Source organism: Nuphar pumila, chromosome 10 (genome assembly GCF_984573655.1).
Source record: "Nuphar pumila chromosome 10, dmNupPumi1.hap1.1, whole genome shotgun sequence".
Taxonomy (NCBI): Eukaryota; Viridiplantae; Streptophyta; class Magnoliopsida; order Nymphaeales; family Nymphaeaceae; genus Nuphar; species Nuphar pumila.
The window spans coordinates 81,148,697-81,161,831 of record NC_143258.1 but is presented as its reverse complement, the minus strand read 5'-3'; the positions used below and the strand labels follow the sequence as shown (position 1 = coordinate 81,161,831).

At 36.1% G+C, this 13,135-nt stretch overlaps 1 protein-coding gene across 1 annotated transcript in view; it reads right to left on the bottom strand.

Moving 5' to 3' along the window:
* EMB2762 (CCAAT-binding factor) overlaps positions 1 to 13,135 on the bottom strand; it is a 44,833-nt gene that overhangs the window by 20,413 nt on the left and 11,285 nt on the right. The window contains exons 4-6 of the mRNA XM_090019117.1: positions 13,033 to 13,094; positions 8,542 to 8,670; positions 7,593 to 7,684 (exon numbers count right to left, since the gene is read on the bottom strand). Of these exons, the coding sequence (XP_089875243.1) occupies positions 7,593 to 7,684; positions 8,542 to 8,670; positions 13,033 to 13,094 (283 nt within the window). The remainder of the gene's footprint in view (positions 1 to 7,592; positions 7,685 to 8,541; positions 8,671 to 13,032; positions 13,095 to 13,135) is intronic.

The following is a 13,135-nucleotide window of genomic DNA, read 5'->3' as shown; positions in this document are numbered from 1 at the left end:
AAACTCAAGTATTCATTATGGGAGAAAGAGAGTTCGCCACCATCATCACCTACAAACTCAATGAAAACAACTAATTGATGTGGGCGACGGCTATGGAGAATCATATCAAAGGAAAAAAATTGTGGGGTTTTGTTAGTGGTTCTACTAGTGAACCACAACTCAAATTGACTAGAAGAGAAGGAGATCAAGTCAAAGCCTTGTCCGAAGAAGAAAAAGAAAATGCCTTAGAAGAATTCCAAAATAAATTGGAAGATTGGGAGGCAAGCAATGCACAAATACTCTCATGGTTTATGAATACCATGGAGTTCAAGATCGCCACCAATATCATCAAATTCAAGAAGGCATGTGACGCATGGAGCTTTCTAAGAAGTACTTTTATCCAAAAGGATATGGCTAGACTTTATTATCTCCAAGATAAGGTACGTAATTCAAAACAAGGAGATAAAAGTGTAAGAGATTTTTACGGTATTTTATCTCCTATTTGGGATGAATTAGCCATGTTGGAACCAAAATGGAAAGGTTCGGCTATTGATATGAGAAGGACCCAAATCGAAAGAGAAAATCTTTTCTCCTTTCTTTATGGCCTTCGACCGGAATTTGAGCAAGTAAGATCTTCCTTACTTCATAGGACCACTTCTTCTATAAGTGAGGCCCTTGCTCAAATTTGTCAAGAAGAGACAAGACTTGGAATGCAAAAGTCTAATGATGAGGTCTTTGCCATGGCAAGGCCCGGAAATTTTGTGAAAACATATAAACCACCTCACTTTGAGAAGAAGTTCAATGGAGAAGGACACAATGGAGGAGGATACAAGGGAGGATACAAAGGAAAAATTATTTGTCATCATTGTAAGGAACCCGGACATATAAGGCCGCAATATCCCAAATTTAAAAAGGTGGCCGCCTTAAGTGAAGAACCTCAAGAATCAAGAAAAAGGGGCAGCTTCAATGAATTAAATCTTGCTCAAATAGCATAAGCCGTCTCACAACTTCTTAAGGCTGCACCTTCTACATCCGGAGTTGTCATCTCTTCCTCGTCTCCTCCAGGTAAGACCTCTTGGATTTTAGACTCAGGTGCTTCTTTCCACATGACTCATAATGAGTCTTTATTATCTGATTGCACTAAATCATATTTTTCATGTGTGTCAACTGCCGATGGTACCTCTTTAAAAGTCAAAAGCTTAGGAAACCTTGATGATATTTAAAAAAAAATCTTTGTTCCAAAAGTGAGAGTCATTCCCAAACTGGATTTGAATCTTTTTTCGGTCTCTCAAATTGTTGACTATGGTTGTAAAGTATTCTTCTCATCTAAGGCGTGTTGGGTGCAGGATCTCCAGTCAGGGAAGCTGATTGGGCAAGGCCATAGACGAGGAGACCTTTACTACATGGATTTCATGTGTTTACCAAAATACTCGTTTTGTAATCATGTCAAAGACATTAATATAGATCTTTGGCATAAAAGATTAGGACACCCAAGTATATCCAGTAAAGATAAAAATTTTGTATGTGAAGATTGTATACTTGGAAAAATGCAAATGATACCTTTTGGGTCTAGAACCTCTGTGACACATAAAATTTTTGAATTAGTGCATTCGGATGTGTGGGTCCCGCCCCTATTATGTCAAAAGGTGGTTATTCGTACTATGTTACATTTATAGATGATTTTAGTAGACATACTTGGATTTACTTTCTAAAACTCAAATCCGAAGTTTTTTCATGTTTTAAAAACTTTCATAATCTAGTTAAAAATCAATTTAAAACAAATATTAAAGTCTTCCGCTCCGACTCTGGGGGAGAGTTTCTTTCAAATGAATTTCAATTATATCTAAAAAATCATGGAATTGTGCATCAAAAATCATGCCCTAGGACACCTCAACAAAATGGGATTTCTGAAAGAAAACATCGTCATATCATTGAAACTACTAGAACCCTACTTATTTCAAAAGAAATTCCAAAGCAATTTTGGGTTGAAGCTGCCCTAACCACAGTCTATCTGATAAATAGAATGCCTTCTCAAACTTTGGAAAACAAGTCTCCTATTGAAAAACTCTTTAAAATTTCTCCTGATTTAAAAAGGCTAAGGGTATTTGGTTGTAAATGCTTTGTGCTTCTTGAAAAATATAGCAAACTCTCTCCTAAAGCCAAAAAATGTGTCTTTCTTGGTTATGCTGATAATCAAAAAGGATATCGATGTTATGATAAAACAAATGATAAACTCTATGTTTCTAGAAATGTTACATTTCTAGAAAATGACTGTGGATTTGATTTTGAAGTTCCTAAAAAAGAATCCGAGTATGCTTTCTTATTTGATTTGTTACCCAATAAAGGTATTAGTAATGATATTGAAACCTTCGAGTCTATTAATGACTCAAGTAGTGAACCATCTCAAGATCTTCTTCAATACTCTAGACGAAATACCGGGGAGCATCCATGTGCCCTTGACAGATATAATCAATTGACAGATAGGCCTCCAAGTAGGTTTGTCTCATATGAATCCTTCTTACCAAACTACAGGGCATGTCTTCTAGCCATTCATTCCTATCATGAACCATCCAACTATAACGAGGCCAAAAATATAAACGAATGGGTTGAAGCCATGAAAATTGAATTAGATGCATTACACAAGGCTCACACTTGGGCAATTCAACCTCTTCCTATCGGAAAGAAGACAATAGGGTGTAGATGGGTGTTTAAAATTAAAACAAAAAGTGACGGGTCTCTTGAGAGATATAAAGCAAGACTTGTTGCAAAAGGATATTCTCAAGAATATGGTATAGATTATGAAGAAACCTTTGCCCCAGTAGCTCGTATGACTACAGTTAGAACTCTAGTTGCTATAGCATCCATTCGAAAATGGCCGATATATCAGTTAGATGTTAAAAATGCATTTTTTAACAGAAACTTAAATGAAGAAGTATATATGGATCCTCCTCCTGGTCTGTCTATTGAAAAAGGCATGGTCCTTCGTCTTCAAAAAGCCCTATACGGGCTTAAACAAACCCCTAAAGCATGGTATGATCGGTTCAGTGGTACGATATTAAAACTTGGATTTAAATCTTGTTACACTGACACTGCTCTTTTTGTGAGATCTACTGGTACCTCATTGATCATTCTTCTTTTGTATGTTGATGATATGATCATCACAGGGAATGATCAAAAGAAAATTGAAGATATTAAAATTTTGCTTAAAAAATCTTTTGATATGACTGATCTTGGTTTTTTTAGATACTTTTTAGGAATTGAAGTAGCCTACTCACCAAGAGGATATATTTTATCTCAAATCAAGTTTGCAGCTGATATTGTTGAGCGTTCAGGAATCACGGACACAAAATATGCTGATACTCCTGAAGTAATAAATGTGAAAATGCGAGCTGAAGATGGAGTAATATTAGATGATCCAAACCCTTATCGACAACTTATTGGATCGTTGATGTACCTGTCCATTACAAGGCCAGATATTGCGCATGCCGTACATTCTGCAAGTCAATTTCAACATGCGCCCACAACCGTCCACATGAGTGCAGTATTAAGAATAGTTCGATATATCAAGAAAACTATATCTAAAGGACTATTCTTATCCTCTTCATCTTTAAGTCTTATTTCTTACACTAATTCTGACTGGGGAGGAGATCCCAATAACCGTCACTCAACTACTGGCTTTTGTGTATTTTTAGGTGATTCTCTCATTTCTTGGCGATGCAAAAAAAAAAACAGAAAGTGTCTTTATCCTCTACGGAAGCTGAGTACAGGGCAATGGCTACCACAACCACTGAAGTTGTGTGGATGAAAGCACTACTTTTCGATATGGGTGTTGATGTCTCAGAACCTTCAAAGCTATGTTGTGATAATAAAAGTGCCATCTATATAGCCAACAATCACACATTTCACGAGCGAACAAAACACATTGAGATGGATTGTCACTATGTTCGCGAAGAATATTTGAAGGGTACCATTACATTGCCATATGTCCAGTCCGAATTTCAGATTGCAGACTTCTTCACCAAAGCTCTTCCACTACCTCAATTTTTGTATCTTCTTAGCAAACTTTCGGTGATTTCCCCATAAGTTTGAGGAGGAGTGTTAAAAATAAAATTGTATCCAAATACCCAATAAGGGTATTTTTGTTTTTTATCATATAGTACAGTCCACTAGGGACTGAAATGTAATTTAACATTATAATAAATAAATAAATTGTCATTCAGCTTAGGCACAACAGTCATATTTATGATTGTTGTGCACAACAGTCAAAAATATGACTGTTGTGCACAACAGTCAAAATACAAAATATGACTGTTGGGCACAACAGTCAAAAATATGACTGTTCAACAGTCATAATAATGACTGTTGGAAGGCAGTCTAAAGAGCTGGACTGCCTCCCATGTGTTGGAGTGAGGCTCTATAAATAGAGCCTCACTCCCTTGTTATTCCTCAATGCTTTTAGAAGCATTTGAGGGTTTTCTCTAGAGTTTTTTCCCATCTTATAGGCTTGTATGCCTCTTGTGTTGTTTGGTATTTTTATCTCTTTTGAGATTGTATTTGGTCCATTAGTGACCAACTTTAAGTGAGTTTATTAAAGCCCTTTGTTGGCATTGTGTTTGTTTCCCTATTGTTCTATTGTACCTTGTTTCATTACACCTCTGTGTGTGTTTGTGTATATGTGTGTGTATATATATACAGGTTGAGCCGGGCCAGCCCGTGTCATCCCACAACCCAGCCCATGGCTGTGCTTGGGTCGAATTTATAGGTCCAAGCCCGGCCCATGGTGGGTTGGGCCGGAACCGTCCCCAAGCTGCCCAGCCTTCTATGTCACTGCGACACGGCAAACTGCTCAACATACCCGCATCGACATAGGAGCAGATACCGAAGGCAGTACCGGTGCACCGCGAGTCGATTAGGTCCCAAACCCATTTTTTAATTTTGCCTTAGTCAAACCAAGGTCAAAGCCCCCCTCCCTCCCCACCCTCTCTCTCTCTCCTCTCCTGGCTCTCTGTGCAGAAGGGAGAGAGAGAGAGAGCATACCTCCTCCTCCTCCTCTTCTTCTTTTTGCTGCAGAAGGAACTGAGAGAGGGGGGGGGGGAGTGTACCTCCTCCTCTTCTTCTTGTTGCAGAAGGGATTGAGAGAGAGAGAGAGAGTGTGTGTGTGTGTGTGTGTGTGTGTGTAACGATATTCATGCATCATCCTCTTCCTTTTCTTCTTGCAGCAACTTTCGAGAGAGGAAAGGGCGAGAGAGAGAAAAAGAGAGAACAAAAAAATAAAAACAAAAAGGGAAGGGCTACCGCCCCTTTCCCTTTTATAACACCTGGCTTCAATGATCAGGTTTAGACAAGTCCAAACCTGGTCAACGAAGCTGAAGGTTTGGACAAGTCCAAACCTGTTTGGTCCAAGGTCCAAAGAGTTTGGGACTGGACCAGGTTTGAACTTGTTTATTGTTTATATTTATATATATATATAGTTGTGTCCCTGTAGTCACATTTTTTGGAATTGTTGTGTCGTACCCTCCCTACTCATACCCTAGTGACATAGCCAGCCTCTAATTGTAGTGAAGAAGGGTATTGGTGGTGGTGAGAAACAGATGGTAATGTCCTGTGTAGTCAAAAGCGCTAGGCGGTGCCTGGTCGGTAAACCCCTAAATAGATTAGTCGAGGACTAGGCAGGACTAGTCGGTACCCCAATTAGAATATAAAAAAGTATACAAAATATACATAAAAATGTGTTTAATTCTTTTACAAATAAGATGTTTTCATCACACAAGTACAAAATTATACATGCTTTCACAAATTATATTAATATACATAACCAAAGTATACATATATATATAATTGTATACACACGGATATAAATATATTCAATTATTCATAACATATTCAGTATAATCTGTCACTTGGGTACAGGTGCGGGTGCAAGTGCAGGTACGGAGGATATGACACGGCAATTCCAAAAAATGTGGGTACAGGAACATGATATATATATATATATATGACATAAATACAAATAAACTGAATATAATCTATATATATGCTATATCTACAATATATATTATATACTGAAAATATAATTATAAATTATAAATTGAATACAAACTTGTATGTACGAAGGGTAAAATGGTGCATGTGTCCAGGTGTCGACACAGGTAAGGAGGGCAAAATGGAGTGTTCAGGTACCGTAAAGTATAATCAACAAAATCTGCTTTCAGCCTTTCATAGAAGCACAATACACATACATATATAAATAACATATTACATAATTCATAATATTAAACATGCTTTCAGGCTTTTATAGAAAAATTAATCAGAAACAAAGTAACACACATATATAAAAAATATAATCAATTAAAATTAATTGTGCATGCTTTCAATGTTTCACAAAAAAAAAATCCCAAAAGCAAAGTAAAACACACACACACACACGTATATATAGAGAGAGAGAGAGAAAGTAATGTGTTCCTTAGACCTACTTTTTCGTTAGGTCTCGTTAGGGCCCTTCAAAAATCGAAGTTTTAAGTATTTTTTCTCACGTCCAATACTGTAGATGTGATCTATAGGTTTTGTTTAGTGGGAACCAGCTTTTGGATCGCCGGAGACGGACCTATACACAGGTTATTCCGGTGACCCAAAATCAATGGCTAAGGTACCAGTTTTTTCCGGCACATAAAAACATGTTTTTTCTTCAAAAAAACATGATCCAAGAGTCAATTCCCACTAAATCAATCACGCTAAATACATCTAACGGTTCAAATCTATCATAAAACACTTAAAACCTATAGGGCAGAACAGAGCAGAATGAGAAATGGGGACTAATATATATATATATATATATATATATATATATATATATATATAAAAGCATGTTTTCATCATTTCACAGAACAAATCACACAAACACATGCACATATATATAATTATATATATACAAAAAATAACAGAAAATATATAATAATAATAATAAATAACTAAACTTCCCTCGTGTCTAGATGGGAGCAGTTTAGTTGCCGACTAGGTACCTTAGTCGGTGCCTAGTCGGCAAAATTGGTACCTTTTAAGGTCCCCACCTAGGAATTGCAAAGCCTAGGCATTTTACTTACACTTAGACTGACTAGGCGGTGCCTAGTTTGGGCTTTTGACTGCATAGGTGATGGCAGTGGTGGAAAAGAAGGGGTGGTAATAAAAGAGCAGCAGTGATGGTGGAATAGAAGAAAAGAAACCGAAATAGAAATAGAAATAGAAAAAGAAGAAATAGGTCCCCCTCTGGCTTTTCAGAAAAAAATAGTAACTTCTATTTCTAGTTATCAAAACTTGTCGAAAAAGATAAAAAACAGAACTATGAAACATTGAGAATAATTTTGTCAACTAAGTTTAAAAACTTTAAATAGAAATAAACCATCTATAAATACATCCAAACAAGAGTAATAAAGACTTAAAGAAAGAGTTCATGAAGGTGTGTGGTCATATAGAATCCAAAGTTCCAAACCAATTACGTTGTACTCTTACTTCTTACACTTCAAACAAAAGAAAGTTACCAGAACAGAGTGTAAGAACAACCAAAACCACATTCAATTTTAGAAAGAGATAAAAAGTTCATATACTTATGCACTCACTTCATCAGTGATTTTTCTGGATTCTATAGAACCATCCTTTACAGACAAAATCGTTGCTGATAATTCAGACTCAGTTTCTTTTGACGAGATTCCTGAATTGATGAACACAAAAATTTACAAGAAAGTTAGACATTAATGCAGAAAATAAAGAATTTAAAATAAATAAACCAATAAGAAATTAACTGATCACAAACGATATAGCACTTGAGGTTTAATAGTACACCTATGCAGAATAAATGTCTAGAAGATCACCTATCCAGATATATAAAACTAAAAAAATTATAAGCAATAAAACAAAATCAAACTAGCAAGTGACATAAAAGATACAATTTATCAATTAAATAATCATACAGCAAACAACAGGGAACCTATGAACTAACCACTTTATAACAAGCTTTATAAACACAAATGCTCACTGTATAGCAGCAGGCAAGCTTGCTTCATCAAGAGTTCAGACCCAACTAAAACATTATATTCCAGGCAAGCTTACAACCAATTAGCATGAACATATAGAAAAGTCACTTTATCGTAGATGAAGATCCCATCATAATCAATAAGACATGCAGCAGTAATAATTAATGACCCATTCACAAGATCAGAACAAAAAGATGTTTCACACTTCATTACATAACCGAATTTGTTGATGCACAGACAGTAATATGTGGACACGACCAACAGGGCCAGCATAGATCAACTCCGGCAAGATTCACGAGACAGACACATAACTTTGTAACTTGGACTAAATATGTCCTACAGATCCGAGTATCAGATACAAGAAAACAGCATGCGACAATGAACCATCCTGTCATCCAGCATAACATAAAAGAATAGGAGGAACAAGATTCTAAAAGTACAGCTTTACAGCAATCACATAATGCCCAAAACAATACTTGAATCATCAAAAGAAATGTGCCAGCTTCAACGCAATAATCATAAACAAGCCACTTGCCTAACGGGCTCCAGATGTCAAGTTCAAATTGCTTGTCTTCTTCCCTGAGTGGAGCTTTAGGAGGCATATGTGAAGGAATTTGTGAAAGAATATTATGTATGTTATACATGACATGGTCCAATTTGCCACCTACAAATCAATGGCAGAATGCATAAGAACCAAATTAGTGGTCAAGAGCTTGGAAACAATTTTCTTTTTCTTTTCAGCAAGCTGGTTGATAATGCCTGTTGGGGTTTGAACCAAAGGCAAACCTGAAGCTTGAGGATGAAAATAAAAATGATGACAGCGTTCAGAAAACACATGAAGAATTAAAAAAGGCAAAAGAAAAAAAGGTGAACTTTTTTTCTACAGGCAAAATGATACAAGCTGGTGCACAGGCGAAAAAATATACACATTACAAAGATAAATAAGAAAAGCTCAAAAAAGTAACCTCATCTTAAATATCATTTCCAGAAATGTCCCAAACAAACAAAAATGGCTTTAGTTTAGCCATGTAATCATTAACCAATGAAGCAATTTTCTTCGAAGAATATATTGTAAATTTATTTCTACATCCAATAATCAACAAATTTTTAAAGCAATGCAAAAAAACAAGGTCTTTTTATATGATAACAGGAAAAAACTTCTATATTTTCATCAATCTAAACTCTCAGTGCTGTATACACCTGAAACATTCATCCACATTTTGTTCAAAAGGTTAGGTATTTGTAACACTTGAAAAAACTTCCTAATAATGAGGAGGCTTTTAGGATGCAATCATTAACCATTATGGGAACTTTTATGTTGAAAAGGTAATGAAAGCTTTGGTTCTTTTATTTAAAGCTCAAAAAAAAAGTATTCAAGCAATCGCATGATGATCTAGGAACTTAAAGCATAGAAGGTGGTAAGAACAGTTCATTGATGAAAAGACTAGACCATATTCAGTATCCAATGCACAGACTCGAAGATATTTGGTAATGACACAGCACATGATCCATAGTAGAAATATAATTCACAACCTTTTCGCGAAAGAAAATATAATTCTAGTGGACCATAAGTATTCAAAACTTTAGATTACTGATAGAATACATTGAAAACTGTTTCAAAGTTTTTTTTTACAGAAATCTAAAGAATTTTCAGCACAGTGTTTGAAAAAATTTATATACAACAACAACTACGCCTTCATCCCAAAACAATTGGGGTCGGCGATATGAACCAAAAAAGAAAATTATTCTGGGTCTTCCACATGAATCCTTCTCCTCCAATCATTTCTATCCAATGCCATGTCCTCGGTGAGGTTCAAAGCATTCATATCCTTTCCTATCATCTCCATCCAAGTCTTCTTAGGCCTACCCCGACCTCTTTGAAAAAAATTATATATTGTAAGAAAATATCACAAATTACAAGCCAATGTAGTTTAGTTTCTTTATTAGACTTCATTTACATAGTATAAGCAGTCCTACATTAGCAATTTGATCATTGTTGGCAATCATGCTTCATTGACTAAGAGAATAACCATCAATAAAAGAGTGAATAAGTTCTGCAAGTTCCAAACATCTTAGGGCAGATTTCCTTTCGTCATAGATGGGATGAGCAATCACAGCTGAGAATCCAAAAACTGGACTTGTTGGTCACAAGATCAGTCTTATGACCAACATTCACAGGATTCCAAGGAGAAGCATTTTCAAGTGAGATTCACAATCACAACTTGCATTTTCTCATGTTTCACTCAACTTGAGAAAGTGCTGTGGTTGTGATTTGCAATCACAGGAAGCTGAGAAAATCCAATAATCATATGGATTTGCAAACATGCCCTTAGAGTTTCATCAGAGGGTTATGATTTTGCCTTTCCCCTTTATTACACTTGTGCATCAAACATCTCAATTGCTCGATCAGTAATTACAAGCAAAATATGCTGCTCTTCCATTAAGGAAGTTTAATATTGCAGAGTGCTGCTAGTGTTCATCTTGGAGACGTTGCTGGAGAACTAGTTTATGAGATGTTTCGATGGAAAGTTCATGAGATGTTAAATGTCCAATATCTGAATTTCATGCAGAACAATAACATTGAAGACCTATAGTTGGTCAGTTGTTTCACATGCTTCATTGATTGGGCTGAGTTCCCTTAAGGACTCACTTCACACTTGAGGCTGATTTTTTCTTAACTCATATTTCTCGGCATATTGAATCTACCATCTTATTTGAATATGACTGACCTGGAAAAAGATAAGGATATGTCTGTATGTTATGAGACAATTAGTGGACCTTTAACACGCTGCTGTCTATCTTCAGTTGATTACTCAGGACTGTCTGGCATATCTACTGCCACAATGGATTTGCACTTGGATGTTAAGTCTCAACCCTCAAGCATATAATTTGGAACTATAAAAAGATGGCCTCTGCCTCCACCCTTTCTAGTTTCTCTGCCTCTGCCCTATGTGGCCTCTCTACTACAAGTATGGCTAATTTTTTTTATTCTGAAGTTTCATTTTATATGACTCCAGATGATCCATAGTTGACCAGTTGTTTCATTGGCATTTTAGCTATATTTATACTGAAGACGGTACTTTATTGGCATTAACAAAGTTGATCACATCTCTACTCTATGTTTCTACTGAAGATAGTACTTTTATTGGCATAAACAGAGTTTGTTATGCTACTTCTCAGTTCAGCTATTCCCAGCACCTTTGAATATGAACTTGCTTTCAATATCTCAAGTAATTTAGCACAACTGCAATGTTATTTTTACTGCTCACGGCTGTTGTTGGGAGTAGAATTACTAGTCTGGATTGCAAGTCTAAATGGTAGATGAGTTGGTGATCTTTAGTAACATTCATCTACCTTCAAAATATACCAAGTTTGGTTGCATTTGTGACATGGTTCAGTCTTCTAGGTTCAGTGACTTAGGTCAAACTGCCCCCACTAGATTATCATTTATTGTAAGCCACCTAAAGAATTCAACATTCTGATCAGATGTCAATTCCTTTGTGCAAACTATAAAATGTAATAAGATTGTTCTTCGACCTTTTCCAAAAGGGAATATGTTTCCACTTAACAGTTTACTGTTGTTAATCTGGTATTTCATGACTTTTTCCAAAAGGGAATATGTTACCACTAAACTGTTTACTGTTAATCTGGTATTTCATGCCCTATGTTAACGTTACCCAAAGTGACTTTGCATAATATGCAATTTTTGCTGATGATTGTACCCAGTCACTTAGTCAGGTATAGGCAGCAACAACAAAATGTGGTTAATAAGAGAAAACATCATGTGGAAGAGACTTCATGCTGCATTTACATCTATATATCATGTCACTATTGAAGGTGAGGTTATTCGCAATATTTTTCATCTTGCCAATAGGATAGTCTAGCACAGGGTTACCGGAAGCGTCAGAGGACATGGGGAAGCGCACTTCCCCGAAGCGCGAAATGTGGCATTTCCGAAACACGCTGAGAAGTGCCCAAAAAAATTGAGAAGCATGCTTCCCAATCTCTTCTTCTTTTTCATTTTGTTTTTGTGTTTTCACTTTTATTTTTCTTTCTTTTTCTCCTTTTTTGCCTTCCCCTCGCTTCCTAGGTCGCTTCTGGTTCACTTCCTAGGTCGCTTCCGAGACGATTCCTGGTTCGCTTCTAAGTCATCCCGTGCTTCTCGCTTCCTAAAATTTTGGAAGTGCCTCACTTCCCGCTTCCCTGACAGGTAACTCTGGTCTAGCATAGTTAACCTAATGTTTAACCTATGTCAAAGTTGTTGCCTACTTTGTGGAATTACCCAAGCCTAAAGTTTTTCGATGTACAGATTATGTTCATTATGCAAACTGGAGTGAGATCTATGTCACAGGGATTCACCAAGACGGGTGCCGCACCCGCGTCGACGGGATGCGGGTGCGAGTATGAGTGCGGCATCCGGTGTGGTCAACCCGACCCTGGGTGCGGTCAACACACCCAGGGTCATTTTGGTCCATTTTTTGGATTAAAAAAAATCTGCTTTGGAAAATAAAAAAAAAGAGACCCTTGCTTTAAATTCATTTAAAATAGAATTTGTAAGATATAGGGCCTTTCCAATAGGTAAGCAATAATCATGGAAATAGAATTTGTTGACTATGATCAAACATTTTCTCTTGTCATTAGTATGACAACTGTGTGGACTCCTAAGTAAGCTACACTTGAATAGATAACCATGTGGATCATTAAGACATGCTTAAATTTGCACGGACGATTAGGAACAAGTAACTCAAAAAAAATTCTATTAGTAAACCAACATCATAACCATGTGCATTCACCTAGTGGATAATAATTAAGCAATAGAATATAACTATCAAATTTAAGCTCAAAATACTCATGCATGCCAATAGCAAATGTTTGCTTATTGATAAGGATAACCTCTAAAATAATTATGTATCGAATTAAAACTTAAAATGTTTGATGAAGATAACAAAAGAGGATAATCTCTAAAATAATTATGTATCAAATTACGACTTAAAATATTTGATGGAGATAAAAAATGAGCAATTACCTCTAACCTTGGCTGGCTCAAAACTCTTAGATAGCTTAGCAAGGCCAATATATAAGAAATAACTGCAATAAAGAAAGATAATGTATTAAATTAAACAAGCTTT